Genomic DNA, 20254 nt, shown 5'->3' with positions numbered 1-20254 from the left:
ATCTGCACCCGGAGCCGACCTGAGGGACTTTGTGCCACGTCTTTGTTTTGGGGCAGGGTGGGTGGACCTGGGTATAGGCAGGGCCTGGGGAAGGTGAGGCGTGGGGCAGCTGAGGGACACTGGGCCGAGACACCCAGGGTGCCCGTCCTGCCCACAGGGCCCACAGGGGAGCTCCCCCCTTTTAAGGCCCCGGGTCAAGAAGCACCGGCTTGGGCCGCTCTCTTACACGGGCCATCGAGGGGCCGATCAACGTGAGCCTCCAGCACCGACTGAGGCGGTGCCCTGGCCGCGGCGGCAGCCCCCGGGGGACTGTGGGCAGGCGAGGGCGGCAGGGCGAAGGCACGGTGCCCGCCGGGCTCTCGCTGTGCGCGGCGGCGCGGGGCAGCAGCCGGGGCCGCCCCGTTCCCCCCGCAGGGCTGCGGCTCCCGCCGCCGTCAGCCGCGGGGCAGAGCGGAGGTCAACGGCCGGTTGGGCGTCAGGAAGCGATCGCCGCCACCGCTGGTGGCAGCGCCGCTCTCCCCGCCCCCGCCCCTCGCCGCGCTCCCCCGCGGGGCGGGCCCGCCGGGCCGCAGGGCCGCCCGCACCCCGCGGCCACCACCGGCCGCAGAGCGGCGAGGCGCGGAGAGGAGGCGCCCGCCGAAGATGATGGCACCGCCGCCCGCCCCCGCGGCGTCGGGGCCGCTGGCCGTGCTGGACCCCACAGGTGAGCCACGGCACCTGCCCCGCCGCAACTTTCCTGCCCCGCCGAGTGCTGCTTGAGCCCCCGGGGACACAGCGGCGGGGGCGCGGAGCGGCTCCCACCCGGGCGGCTGAGCGGGAGAGCGGCAGCCGGCTGTGGGGGGCTGGCCGGCCGGGCGAGGCTGGAGGGGAGCGGGGGGCTTCCCCCGGGGAGAGGCGGCTGCCTCCGCCTCAGTGCTTTGGTTAACGGGCTGGAAAGGCGCAAGCGGGGGCTGTGCCCGGGCTGTGCCCCGCAGAGTGGGGGCACCGGGGGGTTTCAGCCCGAGACTGCCGGTGTGGGTCACACCGTCTCTCTCACTCTCGCTTCTCTGAGGTGTTTAAAAATAACAATGTTGAGCTTTCCGCCGCGCTTAATGAATCGCTGTGCTGATGGTTTAACATTAGAACGAGCAGCTTTAGACGGGAAAATTATATATATAAATAGAAAATAAATTATGAGAAAATAATAAATAGGAAATTAATGTAAGAGAGATCCTTATCTGCTTGATGGAAACGGCCAGTTGCAGTGCTGGCGCGGGTGGGAATGTCGGCAGGGTGCGGAGCGGGCGGGCGGGTGGCCGCGGCGGGGCGCGGAGCGGAGCGGCGGGCGGTGACAGGCTCTCGGTCAGCCCGCGTCCGAGCCGGGGGGCGGCGGGTTTCCTTCCTCCTGTGCCTGCTAATGTAGGGGTTCCTTGCTAAAGTAGTGTGCTGCTTGTATTTACAGCGTACATCCTGACAAATAAAGACATATGCAAAAGAAAGGACAAATATTTTGTTATTCCAGTGAAATTCATTAAAGTTGAGAAAATACAGAACTGATTGCTAGGAATTACTCTGTGTAGTGTTGGAAAGGATAAACAGAGACTTTGCTGGGTACCCAAGGGTCTTAACAGCCAGATAAAAAATGTGTTAGATCTTCATTTTTGTCTTAAACTTGGAAGAAAAGTGGTATCGGTGTTGAAAAGGTAGCAATGGAAGATGCGCTGTAACTTAAAAATGTTTTCAGTTAATCAGCGGAAAAAGAAGAATCTATATGCTAGCTTTAAACTAGTGATTAGCTGCTCATTAAATTATTTATTAGTGAAACAATTGCTGCCAAAGCAATGAGGTCATAGTGATACTGCATGATATCACTTACTATAGCTATAATATATAGTGTCAAAGGAGGGTTTGAGGGGGGGGTCGTTTGTTTTTTGGTTGTTTGCTTTTTTTTTTTTAAATAGAATTGTAAAAGAGCTCAGCAACGTTTCCGATGGTCTTGAATATATAACACACTCACGGATTCTTCCTCAACAAATTCATAATAAAGATAAGAGACGGGCCTAATAAAAGCTGCTATCTTGTGGCTTGAAACGAATGCTGTGGCATCTGGTTTAATTAGTTCAGCACTCTGGACAAGTCAAGCATTTAATCAGAAAAGGGAAAGTAATCACTGACAGCAGGTGTGAGTATCTCTTTTGAGCTTCTCAGTCCATCACATTTAATTTTGGGAAGCAATGTAGGATCAGTTCAATTTCACTGGCATAAACCATTTTTGAAAATACACTATGAAAACCATAGCTGAGAGAGATGTGGCACTGAAGAGAGCACTGCAGTAATTAAAAATTACTAATTTAGCTCCAAAGATCTTCCCTTAAATATTTTCTTGATAGCAGCAAAGCAGCAGATACCTTTGGTACTATACGCCTCTGTCTGTGATGGATTTCTGCTTAAATTATCTTACTATATGTGGTTAATGCCACTCTCTGAAACATGTCACAATTTTTAGTGGTATTCATTAGGTAATAAAAATGCACTTTTTTCTGCTATGAAACTTTCCTCCCTTATCCTTTCTCATATTGGGTTGCTAGTATACACTGGGCTCGGGCATTACTTGAAATAAATGTTTCCATTTAGATCACCTTAACTAGATCAAAGAGGAAGGTATGGAATTCTATGGTGCTAATATTCAGCAAATGTGATTGCGATCCCAGCAAATTGCTACATCCTGCAGCGATTCTTTCCCTGCCAGAAATCATTACACACTTTTTAATAGACTTTGTGACATCTAGAGCTGGGTTTTACAACGAGCGGTGAAGTTAGCAAAGTACAGTTGCCTTGGTCTAAATGCAGACTTTTTTTGAGTTACATTTCAGATCATATGCAAATTTTCCAGAGTTCAGAGGTGCTGTTTCTCTCTATTCTTTCTTTCCTTTGGCCACTGGACACATTCCATACCATGGACACATTTCATCGTAAATTTGTTTTCTCCTTTTAAACTCACCCTTGGCTTCATTCAAATCCAGACCCTACCATTCACCAATAGATCTACCACTTTGCATTCTGCTAGCAATCTGATCTGTACCCTCCCCACAAAACCATTCATTTTCCATACTCTCCCTACAAACTGAGTTTATCCCCTGGCCATCATGAACAGAGCATTGTAAATATAATTTTGTTTTCTGAAACTGATGAACAGACAAAAAGTTTTGCTGAGTCCAGCAGAGCTTGGTCTTCAGGAGCCACTTTTTCTTTTTACTCTCTGGAGGATGATCTTAATTTCTCCCCTCACGGGCCTTTCTCTCTCCCAAGGAGACAGCAGACTGGTGTCTTTCCCCCTTGTCCTGTGGCGTTCTCTTTCCTTCCATTGGGGTAGCAGGGCTGAGTGGCTCAAGCAGGTACTTTGCCTGACAGATGTTTAGGAAGCAAAGCAGAGAGTGTTTCTGGGACTGTTCCTTTTCGCGCACAATTAAAGTCTATGCCAGGCAGAGCACAAGTGATGTGGAAGCAGCATTACCTCTCTAATTTATCTCCTGGCTGTTACTGTAGTGCCCATTGCTGCAGTATCAAAACTCAGTTAATACATCGCTGGCCAAAATTGCTGAAGAATATTGCCAATGGAAGGTAATAACATGTTCACGCTCTATATTGACCCTGGTCTCAAGGTAACGCTGATAAGGATATGACGAGAAGATTTCTTTCTACACGCTTGATTTTTGGTATGCTAGAGATAAGAATTTGAAGCTATAACTAAACTGGAGTAAGGTCTAGACTAAGAGTTTACATGTTCATACTGAATCATTGTTAAAGAAGTTAAAGGGGATAAATGTCAAAATTATTCTGAGTGTCAGTTCAGTGTTAAAAAATTGGAAAGTCAATACCCTACGTTAACTGTCTCCTGCACTGCAGTAATGTTGGTGTTGGAAGAAAATTCAGCTGAGAAATACTGACAGCAACATTTCCTCTGCTCTTAATTTATCAGCTATTCTTGTATATGGTCGGCGTTCGGTCCAAGCCCTGCCACAGAGCGTGTCGGGGAAGAAGGCTGGGCCAGCCTCTCTGTCTGTGCTGTGGACAGGGCTCCTGAGGGAACAGTCTGGCATTGGGTTTTGGCTGGTAGGTACAGTAAAAGCAGATCCAAAAAACTGTGTGGCAACTGCTACAAACACCAGTAAACAAGGACTCAAAAAATCTTGGGAACCAACATGACCAAAATAGCAGAAGGGAGCTAATAGTAGGAACCCTTTGCAGCTGTAGCCTTTTTGCATCTGCAGACATTACACTGCTTTACAAATATTACTTAGGCCTCACAATATGCTGGTGACTTACATACATGTGCTTACACACATTTTGATACAGATGCCAAAGATTTTTATTGATGTGACTAAGGAAACACAGACAGCCAGAGCAGAAACCAGTTTAGACCTGATTTCTACCCTTCTTTTCTGAGCATGTGGCAGTCTCTGAGAACAAGGGCTTGTGTGTGCCAGTCTCTGTTCCAGAAGGGGCCTTTCTGTGCTCCTGCCTGTAAGTCATCTAAGGGCGGAGTTCATAGCTAGCTACGTGGAGTTATGAGAGTTTCCAAACTGGAGTATGAAAAAGAAGATATGTGATTGGGTATTTGCCTCTGATTTGAGATGCAGCTGGTAAAAGATCAAAATGTGAGGACTGAAGGGTATCACATACGTAAATGCTTTCTGACATATGTAAATTTCAAAGTCAAAATGTAGTTCAGACCGAAAAATGACCCTATAAATAAAGACATCCTTTTCTGGTTTATCTCACTAAATCCACATCAGATTTACTCCAATTACAAATAAGAGCATGCTTTTCCTAGGAAATTTTCCAGCAAACTCAGTCTGGGCAGTCAGACTCATGTCTGTCTTTTTTGCGCATCATTATTGATAATCAAACCTCTGGAGGGCAGGTTGGATCCTTAGTTTATCTCCATGCAATCTGATTAACCTTTGCCGGTACAGGTGTTACTTTCAGAAAAATGTGGAGACTTGGTTCCTCAGGCACTTTTCATAAAAGCAGGTATTACGTGGTTTCAAAAGCAGTTGGCTTAGGACTGTCTGTCCCATTGACTTTCAGAAGGTTTGTGTTCCTACGTCCTTTTAGAGTATGTCCACATTGCAGCTGCAGTTTCGTAACAGTGGATATGAGCACACATACCCAAGCTACCTTTAGTCTAGCTGTCTTGGCTGTCATAAAACCATAGAATCATAGAATAATTCAGGTGAGAAGGTACCTCAGGAAGTTGCTAGTCCAACCTCCTGCTCAAAGCAGGGTCAGCTATGAGGACAGACCAGGTTGCTCAGGGCTTTTCCTGGTTGAATCTTGGAAACCTTCAAGGATGGAGACAGCACAACCTCTTTGGACAACCTGTTCAAATGCTTGACTGTCCTAATGTTGATTTTTTTTCTTCTTATGCCCAGTCTGAAACACTTCTTGTGTTTCAGTTTATGTCCACTGTCTTTTGTCCTGCTTTGCACCACTATGAAAAGCCTGAGTCTGTCCTCTTGACAACCACCTCACAGGCACTGAAAGACTGCTACTAGCCCTGCCAAAAGCCATCTATCTCTAGGCTGGGCAAGCCTTTTTTACTCAGCCTCTTCTCATACAGCGAGTGCGCCAGTCCCCTGACCTTCTTTGGGGTCCCGTGTTGAATTCACAGCAGTTAATTCATATATTTCCTGTACTTGGGGCCCAAAACTGGATGTAGTATTGTATGTGTTCTAAAAAGTGCTGAATAGAGGGGCATAGTTACTCCTCTGATCTACTGATGATGCTCCTGTTAGTACGGCCCAGGATGCTGTTGGCCTTCCTTGCTGCCAGGGCACACTGCTGGTTCATGTTCAGCTCATTGTCTACCAACACCCCAGGTCCTTTTCAGCAGAGCTGCTCCCCAGCCTCGCAGTCCTCAACCTGTATCATTGCAAGGTGTTCCTTCCTTTGCTCAGGACTTTGCATCTGTCTGTTGGATTCTATAAGACTTCTGCTGGCCCATTTTTCCAACCTACCTAGATCCCTTTGAATGGCAGCCCTGCCCTCCAGAGTATCAACTGGCCCCCCAATATTGTGTCATCTGCCAGTTTGATGAGCAGGCATGCTACCACTTTCTCTAGGTCACTGATGAATACATTAAATGGGACAGGTCCCAAGACAGACCCCCATGGTACTCCACTTGTTACTGGCCTCCAGGTAGAGTACATTATCCATTAACCACTTCCTCTGAACCCAACAATCCAGCCAACTTTTTAACCATCTGCTTGTCCACCCATCCAGCTCATGATTAATTACCAACTTGATTATGAGAATGTTGTGGGATACCATGTTAAGAACATTGCTAGATTTGGGGTAAAATACATCCACTCCTCTGCAAGTCCAGTCATTTTGTCATAGCAGGCAGTCAGGTTGGTCAGGCATGATTTGCCTGAGCAGGTAAATCCATGCTGACTGTTGCCAGTCACCTTTACCTTATGTGCCCAGAAATGTGTTACAAGAAGATTTGCTCCATATTTTTGGTCTCAGCCTCCCAGGAACCAAAGTGAGGTTGATTGGCCTGTAATTCCCCTGAATCATCATTTTGGCCTTTTTAAAAGATAGGTGGGGCATTTGCCTTTCTTCAGTTGCTAGGGATTCCTTGACCTCCATGGCTTTTCAAAGATGACAGCGTGCAGCAAGGACATCAGGTATTTTTAAAAATCTGGTAGATATATTGAATGAATCATTTTAGTTTATGGGAAGGGCAACTGATTTGTGGAGTTACAAGTCTGAAGTCTGCTTTCCCCTTTTGGACACGTGAACTAGCTTCATTGAAAGAACTGCCTTTAACCCCATACACTTGGTGAAGAACTGATTGATAATGAAGGACTCCTCCATTTCTGTGTCCCCAATGACTCTCCATGGATTAACAGGGAATTGCCAGAGGCAGACAGCTGGGGCACAGGCTGGAGGGGAGATGTCTGGAGAGTCCTATGAATTATTTTTTGACCTATAGCAGGAAGACTTGTACATGCAGGTGAAAGAGACTCACGTAAGCTCAATAGATGATATTTGTCTTCAGTAAAGTTGCTTGCATTTCGTACTAAAAGACTGGACTCATTTAGTGTGGTTGTTCTACTGGAAAAACGTCAGCAAACATACAGATTTTTATTATGGATGCATTTATTTATGCATTGAAATTATTTGACTTGGTTTGCAAACATCACTCATCTAGCCTGACTTTTGAACTGTAAACATTTAATTGAGTTACCCGACTTTAAATTTGCCACATAACTCAAGTGACTCATTGCGAATGGCTTCTGCTTGCTTTTTGTCTTCCCTGCATTTCCCCTGCTTTTGCTTACAGCAGAACCATCATGCCTCACCCTCGGAGCCTGATCCACACAAGGCTGCCTTCCCCTCTCACCTACACATTCCTGGTGAGGGCTGTTGCCCCCAGTATTCAGTGCAACACCACAGCTTCTGCCTCATCCCGAGACTGGGCGCGCAGGCAGCTTCGTGAGTCCACGGAGGGGAGAGACGTTGACCCTGTGCTGTGGACAGGTTGTGCTCTCACTGGAGCTCCATGCTGCTCAGTTGCAGCCTAGGGTAGCACGGCACCGCATGGCCCAGTGCTCCAGGGTGGTCCTGCACACTCTTGCCTTGCAAAAGCACGCTTGCCCTTTCAAAGCAAAAACACCAGAAAGGAGCACCACAGTTTGATTCATTTGCGTGCCTGTTGTTAGCTAGGGTCATGTATTGATTGCTGTTTTTAAGTCTTACTTAAGCCTGGGCTATGGGCTGGGGCTCTGATGGTAGTAACCTGTCGCAGCTCAGGTATGCCACCACCATAACAAGGTTAAAAGTGACTTGAAGCAGGCTGAAAGCAGTAGATGAGCCTGCTGTGTTTCACTTTCGGGTGTCTGAACCCAAATCCCAGTGAGACTGAATGTATTTCACTGAGCAGCTACTGTTTAAAAAGGTAGGCCCATATATCATTACCTGATCAACTCTATTACAGCTTTGCTTCAGAGATACAGATGGGTTTGCTTGCCCTAGTAAATACGAAGAGCACATTTGTTTTCGTGAGAGCATGGAGAGCTTCTGCTAATCTTGTTTAAAATAAAGATTTTTATGTTCTGTCCAGGTAGAGTCAAATTGGAACTTCACTTAGGTAAGCGTTTAAGGCCTGCAGGATCTGACTTATGGATGTGAGCAACACTTAATTATAAACACTGCCGAAGACAAGGCATAATTATCATTGTCACTGACTTTCAGTTCAGCTTAATAAAAACTCATCTCATGCATGTACCCAATGTGTGTGCATTAAGCTATGCTGAGCTTTATCTAACTCTGTGGTTTTTAATTCCCTCTGTTGCCTGCCAGCCCTTTTCCTTAGTGGGAGAACAACAGTGGGTTAAGAACAGAAAAGACCGACAAAAGAAAATATGTTATTTTGTATTTGTTCTACCATGATTTCAATGAAAAGCTCTGTTTTTTTTTTCTCCCCACTCCCTACAGGACAATTTGCAAAAAGGAAGAAGACTTCGCTTTGGTTCACAGTCTCTCTGCTGGTAGTGTCTGTTTTCATACTGACCATAGGTCTGGCAGCTACCACAAGAACAGAAAATGTTACTGTGGGAGGCTACTACCCAGGCATCGTTGTGAGTAAAGAAACCTGTTTTAGATTATTGATAACCAGATAATTTATTATCAGCTGGTTACGAGAAGCTCGTAATTTAAACAAAAAAAAAAGAAAATTCAGTCCTGTTGCATTTCACAGGAGAAAGATAACTCCTTTGTTTTGATCTAATTCTATTGTGTGATAAGGTAGGGGGGTAAACTGTTTTTCTGAAGTGCCCCAAAGGGGAGGCTGTTAAGGGGTACACGGGGGTCAAGGTTGCACTGCACAGCAGTATGCTGGGCTCAGGGGCCACGTGAGAACCTGTGCTTGACTTCCCACCAATCTCTCTTAAATGTGGGCATATAAGTGACTGGACAGTAAGCATGGGATAGATTTAAATGACCTTTTAGAGGTTTACTACGCTGATGGCAGAAAGAGGCACTCTGCTCTCGTGTCTGTATGCCAGGAATTCTACTGGGTCCATCACAGGGAAAGCCCTGCCAATGGGCATGTGGAAGCTTCTCCCTGGAGCCTGCCTAACGTTTTCTTGTGCAGTCCTGCCATCAGTCCTCTTGTACGAGATCCCCTTCTGAAATCCATAGTCTTGGTTTTGCCTTGAGAACAAACTGCTTAAACACGTTCCTGCACTGGGCACAAGGTTTGAGTTGCATCTACTTCACCCTGAGGTGCCTCTATGACTTCTCGGGAGGGGCAGCCTTGCCAGGCCCTTGCTGGTTCAACCCGCATGGCCCTTTCTGATCTCAGAAGAAGAGATCAGTCATATCCAAAAGGGTGGAAACCCCTGGAGTCAAAAAGTTTTTTGAGATACCTGGGCTGAGTTTTAAAAAAGAGGAGTACAGGCAGCAAATAGAGAAAGGCCCATCTGCCTCATTTGGTCTCCCCAAGGCAACCAAGAGGAGGCAGAGGGTTCAGGGTGAAGAAAGAAACTCATGTACTAAATGCTGAAGTAAATTGATTCGTGCATGAGAGTTAGGCACCTGCTTCAGTATGTGGCTGCACCACTACCAAAATGTGTTGTAAGGTACCGTTATTTCTTGTTCTGCGTGGAATGAAATGCCCAGAGATATGTATATTTTAATACTGTGCATACATTTTGCATTGCCATTAATAATTTGTGAGTTAGAACTGTTCCTCCTAAGCAAGTTCTCTTACATCTTAGTGTCATGCTGAGAACAGGTCTTTCAGAAAGATAATTTGGGGATGATGATCTAAAAGGAGTGGTGTTTTAAAAATAGAACAAAAAGTAGTTCCAAGAATAAAACCTTAAAAGAATGAATTTTCCTTTCATTCAGCTAAAATAGATTAATACTGATAAAGGTCTCTTCTTCTTCTGTAATTTGAAATAAAATATTTCAGAAGACCGTATTAGCTGCATTCATTCCATTGAAAGAAGTTTCATTTTTGAACTGTTGTCTTTAATAAAGTGTAATAAACCCATGTGCATGAACCAATTTATTTCAGCATTTAGTTTCTTTTAGAAGAAATTTCTGCATTTTAGAAATAACACAATGTCTAGTCACTCAGCTGAAAAATATAATCTGCTAAATTTTTTTTTCAAATCTTGGAGTCATTAATAACCAGATAGAATAGGTAGAATTTATCAGAACACTTTGAAAACAAAAATGTTTATTAACAATTTTCCCCCTGAAAAGATTGTTGAAGCTCAATAATTTTCATAAAGTTCAGAATTGTTTTTGTGCACAGGTGGTGGTTTGTTAAAGTAACTGAGAAAGAGTGATGGGTAATTGTTAGCGTAAACTTCAGTAATACTCTAAATATCCCAAACGTTTAGCAAGAGTTAAAGGCGCTACACGAACCTTGCATGATATCTTGCCAAAAGCCTAGTTAGAGGTGTATGACAGCACTGCTGTCTTCCTGCTCATTGCCAGAGGCTGTTGACTCAGATGGTCTATGGGATGGCCTCTCCTCCACCTCCGCGCAAAGTCAGCCACCTCTTTCAGAATGAGCTGAATAACCCTCAAAACTGCTTTTCTTTTCCGCTGACAGTAGAGGGCGCTTAGAAAACCAACATAGCACTGATCCCAAACTTTTAGATGCCTAAAGCTAGTGGAGTGAATTCGACACTACATATTTAACTGTTGGGCTCAAAGACAAGAAAGATTATGAGGACAGACAGTGTTAATTACAATTAAAAATAAGGTCTAGTTCTCATAGAATTCAGTAGTAAAATATTAACTTCAGAGCTCGTAGGTGAGATCTAAATCTCCACTCCACTGGTAAGGGATTTTGGTCTTAAAACCCATGCAGAATTAGTCCCTATCTTGCAAACACCTACAAATGTGAATAAGACTATCCACTTGCATAGATTTACTTACATCTAGAAACATTTGAATAAGACTATCCACTTGCATAGATTTACTTACATCTAGAAACATTTGCAGAGCAGGGCTTTAGGGCTAGATCCATAATATAATTTGGGCTTCTGCTTGGTTCCCATTGGCTTCAAGAAGAGATAGGGGCCTTAATTTCTCTGCATATGTGGTCACTTGTCATTTTTTTGGAAAAAGCATTTTCTAAAGAAATCTTTGTAGTGGTAGGTATTAGCTGCATTTATGCAGCCAAAGTAATTTAACATAAAATATTTCTGTGTGTAGATGGGTTAGTATAACGTTCTACTTTGGAAGGTGTCTGCATTCAGTAGATTACTGCTTGGTCATCAGTTTGGGTTTAGGGATGTCTTTGTGGAACGGGCTGCAAAGCCAGAGTTGGAGCTTCTTCAGCCTCACTTCCTTATAAATACTGTTTATACTTCAATGTCACTTCTCTATGACTACTGCTTGTATTATTTTCATTTGCTATTTTTATGATCTTTCAACCAGGAGTGTACAGGGTCCAATTGTCCCAGTCACCGTACTGACCTGCACTCGCAGAGATCCCGACCCAAAAAGCCTATTGTCTAAACAGACAAAACCAGGAGCGTGTATGGCCCTAAACCAATCTCAGCAATGCTGTGGCTTACATTGTGATCTCCGTCTATGGTTCTGCTCCTTCTGATTTAATTGCTATTGTTCCGTATTTGCTCATTTTTTCTTCACGTGGATAATATTACTCCGCTCTGTGTCCCCTGCATCAGCCATAAACGGGGCTTTATGGATGGTTCCTGTTGGGATGAAAAATGGGGCTTGGAACCAGGTGTCATTTTGATGTAGTTAATTTACAAAGTTGCTGTCCCCTGAACTGAGTGTCCTTGCTCACAGTCCAACTCTCTCTCCTATTCAGCTGTCAGCATGGATGCACTTGAGCACTCTTTCAAAGTCTCTGCTTTTAGTCCTTGTGCCTCCCTTTCACACAAATCTTCCCAAAGCACTCTATAGCAAATCTCCATTCCTTACATTGGCTTTCTTGAGAGGGAGTGACGGATTCCTGGTGTGATACTGAGCAAGTAAAGTGCTTGCAGGAGATTTGCTTTCTGCTGTGAGCGGTTGTGCATAACAGCAAGGAGTTCACGGGCATCACTCAAGCCCTTGTCTGGGACGCGTAGTCCTTAAAAACTTAACTTGTGCTTGGAGGAGAGTCTCTGAACCAGATTCAGAGACCTCGTTCCAGAAAGGGTCTTAAAGTCCTTAGCAGAAATGTCATGCCTCGTCCATGGGGTGGGTTTGCTGGGAGCTGAGGGGTGACTGAGGGGGTGACGAAGGGTGTGTCTGGGCAGGGAGGAGCATCAGCCCTAGTGAAGAGGGGAGCAAGGAGCGTGGAAGTGATGGGAGGTTGAGACTGGGGTGACCGCAGGGCAGCAGGTGGCCAGGCAAGGCAAGGAAGGAGCTCTATGGAAAGAGATTGTTGACAGCTGCACTCCAGATCTGGCTGCTTCTGAATTTGTGGCCAGCTATGTCTCAGGTGTGTAGCACCAAGCAGACCCCTTTTATCCAAGCCCACATGAGCCCAGTGGGAGTCCTGACTCCAGGAAGGTCTGAGGAAGGGCTGGTCTCACCTGTTGCCGCTTTACCTCACATTAACCATGAATCCAAGGCGTTTCTACCTCTCCAGACCTTCATGGGCCCATCATAAGAAGGGGACTTTTCCTGCCAGCCTGGTGTTGAAGCAGCACTGGTAGGAACTGTAAGGCCAGCTTACTCCAGCGTCCCTTCCTCCTCTCTCCTGTGGCTGTTGGTGCTGCAGCTGTCCCATGTTGAAACTAACTAACTGTACTGGTCCTTTTGGTGTTTTAGCAAGGACTTTTTCTGGGATGTGTGATAGTGTTTAGTGATTACAATCGAACAAACCCAACCCTAAGGATCTGAACTTGGGTCACTTGGGTGCAGCAACACAACCATTTTTTGAGTAAAACTGTTTGTCTTCAGTTGCCTAAAGCTTTGCAGTTTTCCAAAATAATGATGTATGGGCTAAATGTAACTGTTCTTTTCTCCTACTTTGCTTAATTTTTTGCTTTACAGTGTGTAAAACTGTACGTGACTATGGTAGCAATCGCCAGGTTATAGAAGCGTATGTCTATACAGGCTTCCATTTACTACATGACAAGTTTTACTCTGAAATATCAAAAAGCTGCAGTTCTGGTCATTCCCCATTACGTTATATGATATATGTCCAGCAATAACTTCTACCCTTTCCCTGACCCACACCAGTTAGCCCATCTGTATGATATGTCAGCTCAGATATCACTGTAATGCTTTGGTATGTTGACCCAATAAGCTGATCTCATGTGTTTCTGTTGGTTTTGTTCTTTGCCTTAGCTTGGCTTTGGATCTTTCCTAGGGATTGTTGGCATCCACCTGGTAGAGAACAGAAGACAAATGGTAAGCAACAGCTTTTTTCATTTTAATATTTTTGTATTAGAATGTCTTATAACTACAAAAGCAGGGATTTCCAATTGACTTAAAACTGCTGCATCTGCCTCAAAATGTTAGTAATTTGTTTCACCTTTTCTAAGAAGTTTCAAAGAAGCATGAGTTGGCCAGTGACTCCCATCTGTACAGGGCAAGGGATAGTTTCACTGCTGAGAAAAGCAGCCTTCTTTTCTTTGCTGAATTACTTTCCTGCTGGTTTAGTGAGTTGAATCAACCCAGGGTAGGGTCAGATGCGTGCCAGAGCTTGGCCAGGACCATGTAGCTGGGAAAAGGATGGGGAGAGAGACAAAAGGCATGGATCATGCCAGTTAGGGCAGCAACAAGACACGTGATCAGCTCAACCATGACAGGTGATCTCATCCTGCACAAGAAGTTTAAGTCAGGAACACTTTCCTGAAATTATATGTTTTTAAAAGAAGCAAAAACCCCAGCGCTCTTGCTATCAAGATTCCTTGGCTAGGTCAGACAGGATCTGACGACACTGTGTGGTTTGTTTTTAGATTTAGCTTGGCTTTGCAAACCCCTTGCTTTTATTTATATGAGGAAGTCCTTGGGACATCTGGGTAAAGGAAGGTGTGTAGGACTGGATTTGTGGAAAGTCTTACACTTTTCTTGCTCTCGACAAAAAATAGCAGTGTCTTGGTTGAATAACAGCATGTCCAATGTGCACTTTACAGTAGACTGATTATAGCCAAGCATCATGAAATATGATTAATTTCATAATGCAGGGCCTTCACTGGTATAAATCAAGAGTGATGTTAAGCTCAGAGGAGGAAATGATGGGTTTACCTTGCTTTTTACTAACAAGTAACTATTTTACTTACAAGTAGTCTGTTGTGATTTCCTGTTTTCTTCTTCATAAACGCAGTCTTGTTCTTACTATAGTCAAACTTCTTTCATAATATGATTTTTTTTCATAGCCTTTAAGTTTCAGTGATGTATTTGCAACTATTCTCCTGCTTTTAACTTCTGTTTCTAGCTGGGTTTCCCAAAGGAATGAGATTTATAAAGCCATGATGTTTATCTGTGTCTTTATCTGTTCCCCATTCCATGTTTTGAACGTGTTGACCAATTTCAGGCAAATTCAGCAGGTAGGTAGAGACTTCAAAGATGTGCAATTCCTTCAAGTTTCATGAAAAGTCACAGGTGGGTAGAGGAGAGAATTATGAATTAGTTCCCCCATGGTGGTAAAGGCTTCAATGTCAGCTCACCTCTTATTAAACACTAGAGAATCGAAATGGGACATGACATGTGAGACACAAATCTGCAGCAGGCCAGGCCTCATTAATTTTCCTACTGACAAAACAGCTTATTCGTTTTTTAAGAACTATTGCCCCTGGTTTCTACACCAGAGACCGGGATGAACAGCAGGTTCCAAGTTGCAGACTCAATGTTGGGCAGATGAAAATAGCTTTGTCTTCCACAGCATTCATGCTACTTTACTAACAAGCATAACATTTTAGGGTTGTTTTATTTTCAGTTTTCCTCCAATCTGCCTCTTAGTTTTCTATTGCTTCTGTCCTTAGCAGAAAGTAAAATGACTGAAAAAGACTTAAGGTGGGTAAGCAGCATTAAACCGTGTAATACTCAACATGTTGTGTCATTTACACAAGGACTGTGGAGAAATAAGTGTCCAGTATGTTTGGTATTAGTGCCTGTTTGCATTTCCCAGCATGGAACAAGGAAAACTGCTTTCTGCTAATAGCACTTAGTGATGATATGGCTGTTGAAAGATTGGGTTTCTGGGGAACAGACCAAGAAAATAACTAGAAAGTTTAATAGCGCTTCTTGCTTTGAGTACTATCCACATTGGGCTAAGCCTTTTAACACTGTCTTTCCTAAGGCTGAGCTGCTTGTTTTCAAAAGTTACAGAAATGAGACTGAAAGGGTTTATGTCATACTACAACTGAGGGGAGTAATTATGGGGTGTAACTGAGTATATTCAATTGAAGGGGTTTAGAGCAGCTTTAACAAATTTGCAGCCATCAATAAGATTGTAAAGACTTATACAAGCACAGATATGTAACAGAATTGTTGTATTTCTGTAACTAAAAATTCTATGCATTGCAGCAGGACAAAAGGGGGTGGGAAGGAAAATAAATTTTTTACTCAGTTCCTTCTATTTTAACTGGACTTCCTTTGAGCACTTACCGCAGTATAATTTGAGTTCAACCCAGTGTAGCTTTGACAATTGTCTGGCCCTTGTAATGACTCAATACTTCATGTTTGTTTTTTTACATTGAAAATGAATGTAGATTCAATTACATTAGTAAAAAAAAATACCTATTTTAAATTGACCTTTTCTCTGTAAATCTATTTCTCTTTTTGCCTTCAAGTTCTATTTCCTTGTGACCTATCCTCTGTAAGTCCAGATTTATTCATGGTTGATGAAATGCTAAGTGCAATATGAAATATGTAATGGTTAGCAGAACTAGTCCAGCAAATCCGCAGCTCAATAATGTGAGCACAAGATTTGAGAAAGAATGAAAGCACAGTTAGGCAGAACGGACAATGGTTTGTTCTTAAAACACAACATTAATAACGTTGCACCTCTTTGACCTCCTTCTTGGCATCCCGGGGCCCGCAGTGGGAGTTCAGTGTGCTGACCAAGGTATAACCCTTAATTCAAAGGAAGTGCTGCTTGCAGAAACAGGCTCTGCCTCATTGACTAGCATGATTTCACTTTGCTGTTAGCCTTTGTGCTTGGCTCTGCTGTGCAAAACTTGGCACCAGCAGAACAAAATTTCCCTTTGACTAAAGATCTGGACTGATTTGTGATGTTTCTAACTGGCAAACAGAAGAAATTGAAGAATAATGTGTTGCTGTCCCTTTTTGCCTCTCTTGCCCCCTGCAAAGCAGGTCATGGATCGAAGAAAAGAGTGTAGTTGTATGTTGTTTCTTTCCAAAGGCACAGTCCAGCCAGATGGGTGGAAAATATGATACTGCTCAAATCAAATGGATTTGATTGTAAGACATGAAATATCCTTGCTTGTTTGCTTGCTTGACATCTCCTCACATTGCAGTACAAAGTATTTCCAATTAGAAAACGAGATGCTGAAATTGCATACAGAAGTGGGGAAGGCTGTATGCGCAGGGGGTTCATGGCAGCAGAGCTGAGCTGAGAGCAGTAAGCAGTGCTGAGGGAGTGCTGTGAAAGGTTTCTCTTCAGATAAATGTGGAGGTGGCATGAGCTAGCACCCAGAAACGAAGCACTCCCTAAATGTGCGATGTTGATAAGACACCATACATGTAGTTTTAGCTAACCTGATGGATAAACCAAACACTGGCTCACAGTTCCCTCTCACACGTCTTTCCAATGCCAGTCTCATCAAGCCCTGCTGTTCACAAGGCTGAAAATGAGCGTGCTGAGACTGCGGTGCCCGCAAGAGTGATTGGGACATGCGATTGGGATTTTTGATCTGTCAGGGTTTTGAACGTTTGCGATTCCACCATGCTGCCTGCAAGAGCTCTCGATAGGGTTGTGGGAGTCACCTTGACAGCAGCGCAGCTACGGCAGAGAGCGGCGAAGGCAGGAGGGCAGTGGGAGGAGGTACAGGAGCAGAAAGGACACAGAGAGGGTGGCAAGGCGTGGTCAGAGAAGCAGGAGTGACCCCTCAGGAGGCGTGAGTTAGTGCAAACCTCAGTACTACTTAGGATAAAGACAGTTGTCTGCAGCAGGTCTGAGACCTGAACTCATCCATTGCCAAGTCTTGCTTGTTTTTTCTTCATTCTAACACACAGTTAATTTTCTTGTTGACATGTCTAGGACGTACTCAAATATAAATCTAATGCTCAGCTGGCTCAGCCTGGTCCTTGACTTGTTCAGAGAGGTGGTTGTAGTGATTTTAGCTGAGGAGACAGTGCTTCTGACAAAAGCCGAATTTGAAAACGTGAGGGAGGTTAAAACATGGAGCTCTGCACACAAACAGAAAAGGCAAAGCTATTTCTTCAGACTGCTCAAGGGATGCCAAGTTTAGGTGCCTTAATATGCTTACTTCCCAATCTCTGTCAACAATAATCAGATTTCAAATTAAGTGCTGAAAAGCAACTATACCAGAAGTTGGAGGAAAAAAGCAATACTTTTCTCTTCTGTTTTTAGTTGATAGACTTCCCTGACAGCGCATGCGTTCCTACTCTGTGTTGAGATGTATGTGAGGCAGTACTTCAATATTATCTCTGATTAGTTTCTTGCCACTAGAGTTTGCATCTGTTTCAGAAGAAAAGCTTTTTTAAAGGAGTTACATGTGTGAGCCAGTTTTCAGGATTAGAAGAGACAAACCTCTTTTGCTTTTCAAACCCGATATATCTTGTAAATTGATTATGTCCACCAGAAAATGCCCACTGGACACTGTGTGTAAAGGTGGTGGTTATTAATATGTACACCAAAAAAAGATACTGATATGGATACCTACTCTGCTCTGTTCAAACATATTGTGCTTCATCTACTTTTTCATGGAAATTGAACATACTGGAAGAAACTGGCTTTAGTGCAGATTTTGATCAAAGACACTAAATGCTGGTAGATTCCATATCACATATTGAGCTAATTAAAGCAGCTTGTTTATGGAAAGAGAAAAACCATTACAATTCTGTAGATCTCCTGAGATTATCTTTGATGTTCCTGCACAAATAAATGGAAGAAGTCTTTATTGTAGTGCAGGGGAAATGCAGATAATGTAAAGGCAATCATTGTCATTACCAAGGTATTATTTCTCCCTTGAACTCAAGCTTCAGAGAAAGTCAACAGCACTTCTTTTTTCAGTGATTATTTTTTGTGTGCTCATATTTCACATAGTTCAGGGAAAAACAATTAGTACTGATGTAAAAATTATAATAATGAAACAAATTAGCAATCATCCTTGTCTTGTTTAACACCTTTAAAATGATTAAAACTGAAAAGACCTACTACTATCTTTTCAGTCATAAACGTGTGCTAAATTTTGTGGTGTGATCTAACTGCGCGTTTCAGAAACAGACAAGGAGATTTTATATAAAGAAACCAGTACGTGTTGACACTGACACTTGTGTGAGCTCGAGCACGGCTCTTCTTTAGGCACCTGCATTCCTTTCAAAATGTAGCAGCATATTATTACCTGGTAGGATCAAGCAGCTTATTCTTTGAGAGCATCTTCCTTCTCTCTTATGCCTAGCTCTTAGACCTCTATAATGTGGTTGCCCTTTGGAGGCATCTCGTTCTCTCCTTAGGTTCTGGAAGAAGCCTTGAAGGGTGATGTAGACTAGAGTCTGGAGTTTTAGATAGCTAAAGTGTGGTAAGAAGAATCCCATGTTAAGTGACAATTATATTTCTCTTCTGTAATATTGATGAGATTACAAAAGATATCATACTATAACTTTGCCCAGTTTTGAGCTTAGAGCAGAACAGCCTGTGTATAGACTGTCCAGTCTCTTTTTATGCTATAAACATGGGACAGTCTTGGGTGTTAGCTGCCTTATTTGGCAGGAATCAGCTTTGTGACCCCTTTTTAATCCTTTTTTGGGAAGGATTTTGAATGTGGTCTATCCATGGTAGGTCTGGGAAATCTGTGTTATTCCTTGTAATGCAGGAGAATATTTATCAAAGTCATGGGTAGAAGTGAGACGAATAATGGGAGACGTTTTGAAGTCTCCGTTATTTCAGCTGAAGAGGAGGAGGACAGATATATATCTGTGGGTATGAAAGCACCATCCAAAGTGAAGGCAAGTGAAATTAAAAGAAGAAAATTTTATGGGCAATAAAAATGTAAATAGTTGAAAAGTTGTTTATAATTTATTTTAGTTAGTGTAATATTATGAGAGACATTTTGCTGTTATTGGTATTATGTATTCCATGAATGAAGGACTGAGTAAAATATTTTGGATTTTTTTTTATGCAGTTCTTTGACCTTATGCATTTAAAGTGAGGATTTCCAATTTATAATAAATATAAATATCCACTGACACAGAGAGGTCTTCCTTTCTCCTCTTCCCTCCTTTCCTCCTTCCTCTATCTTGCAACTCCTTCTTCTCCTCTTCCTTGCCCCAGCCAAAAATAGTTTCCACTGGATTAGTGAGGTAAAAGGTTCATAGCCAAGTGAGCATCAGGCATAGCAAAAGTAACTGGTGGCTGCATGGCTGAGAATAGAGAGGAGTCTGTGGGAGGAGGGAAGAAGACTTGTCCCTTTTGCTAGGAACAAAGTGTTATATCGACTCACTATGCCGTGAAACCATCATCTAAGTGCTGTCAGTGAGTTGAATGCCTGAAGTTAGATAGTATAAATTTCCCTACAGTGTCTTGAGAACTTTGAAGTTCAGGGACTCAAAGACAAAAATAGATGCTCTCACTGTGTGAATTACCAAAGGAAGTGTGGGGGATGTTTCAGCTCTTCTCTGCCTAGTTCCGTATGGATCAGTGTTTCACATCACGTATCTCCAGGTCTATCTTTCAGATTTTACCAGTGCAGATTCATCAGCTACTCATGCAAATATTTATTTATATGTAAATATTATAATACATAAATGTACTATGATATATTAACCATATAATATATAACATGTAATAAATGTTCACACACATATATATGTATTTACAGCTGGCACGTGCTGGCAAATACCTGGCATAATGACAAAAAAGTCTATGCCACTGTGCCACTGACACTATGTCTTTATTGTGCAGAGTGCTTTTTGCACTCTTTATAGATGTGTCTGCCAGGATGGTTTAGCTAGTAAAGCGGTAATGGGAAGTACAGTCAGGTCTGTAGCAATCTTTCTGTTCCATCGTCAGGGCTGTGTCTGTCTGACATACCTAAAGAGATGCCACCAAGTATGTCCAGCTGCAGCCTAG

At 43.4% G+C, this 20254-nt stretch overlaps 1 protein-coding gene across 1 annotated transcript in view; it reads left to right on the top strand.

Annotated features, from left to right (window-relative positions):
• The first annotated feature begins 642 nt into the window (after positions 1–642).
• TMEM255B (transmembrane protein 255B) overlaps positions 643–20254 on the top strand; it is an 80550-nt gene continuing 60938 nt past the window's right edge. Inside the window, exons 1-3 of the mRNA XM_068395453.1 lie at positions 643–703; positions 8485–8627; positions 13321–13383. Of these exons, the coding sequence (XP_068251554.1) occupies positions 643–703; positions 8485–8627; positions 13321–13383 (267 nt within the window). The remainder of the gene's footprint in view (positions 704–8484; positions 8628–13320; positions 13384–20254) is intronic.

Source organism: Nyctibius grandis, chromosome 2 (genome assembly GCF_013368605.1).
Source record: "Nyctibius grandis isolate bNycGra1 chromosome 2, bNycGra1.pri, whole genome shotgun sequence".
NCBI classification, from domain to species: domain Eukaryota; kingdom Metazoa; phylum Chordata; class Aves; order Nyctibiiformes; family Nyctibiidae; genus Nyctibius; species Nyctibius grandis.
This window is presented reverse-complemented; position numbering and strand designations above follow the sequence as displayed.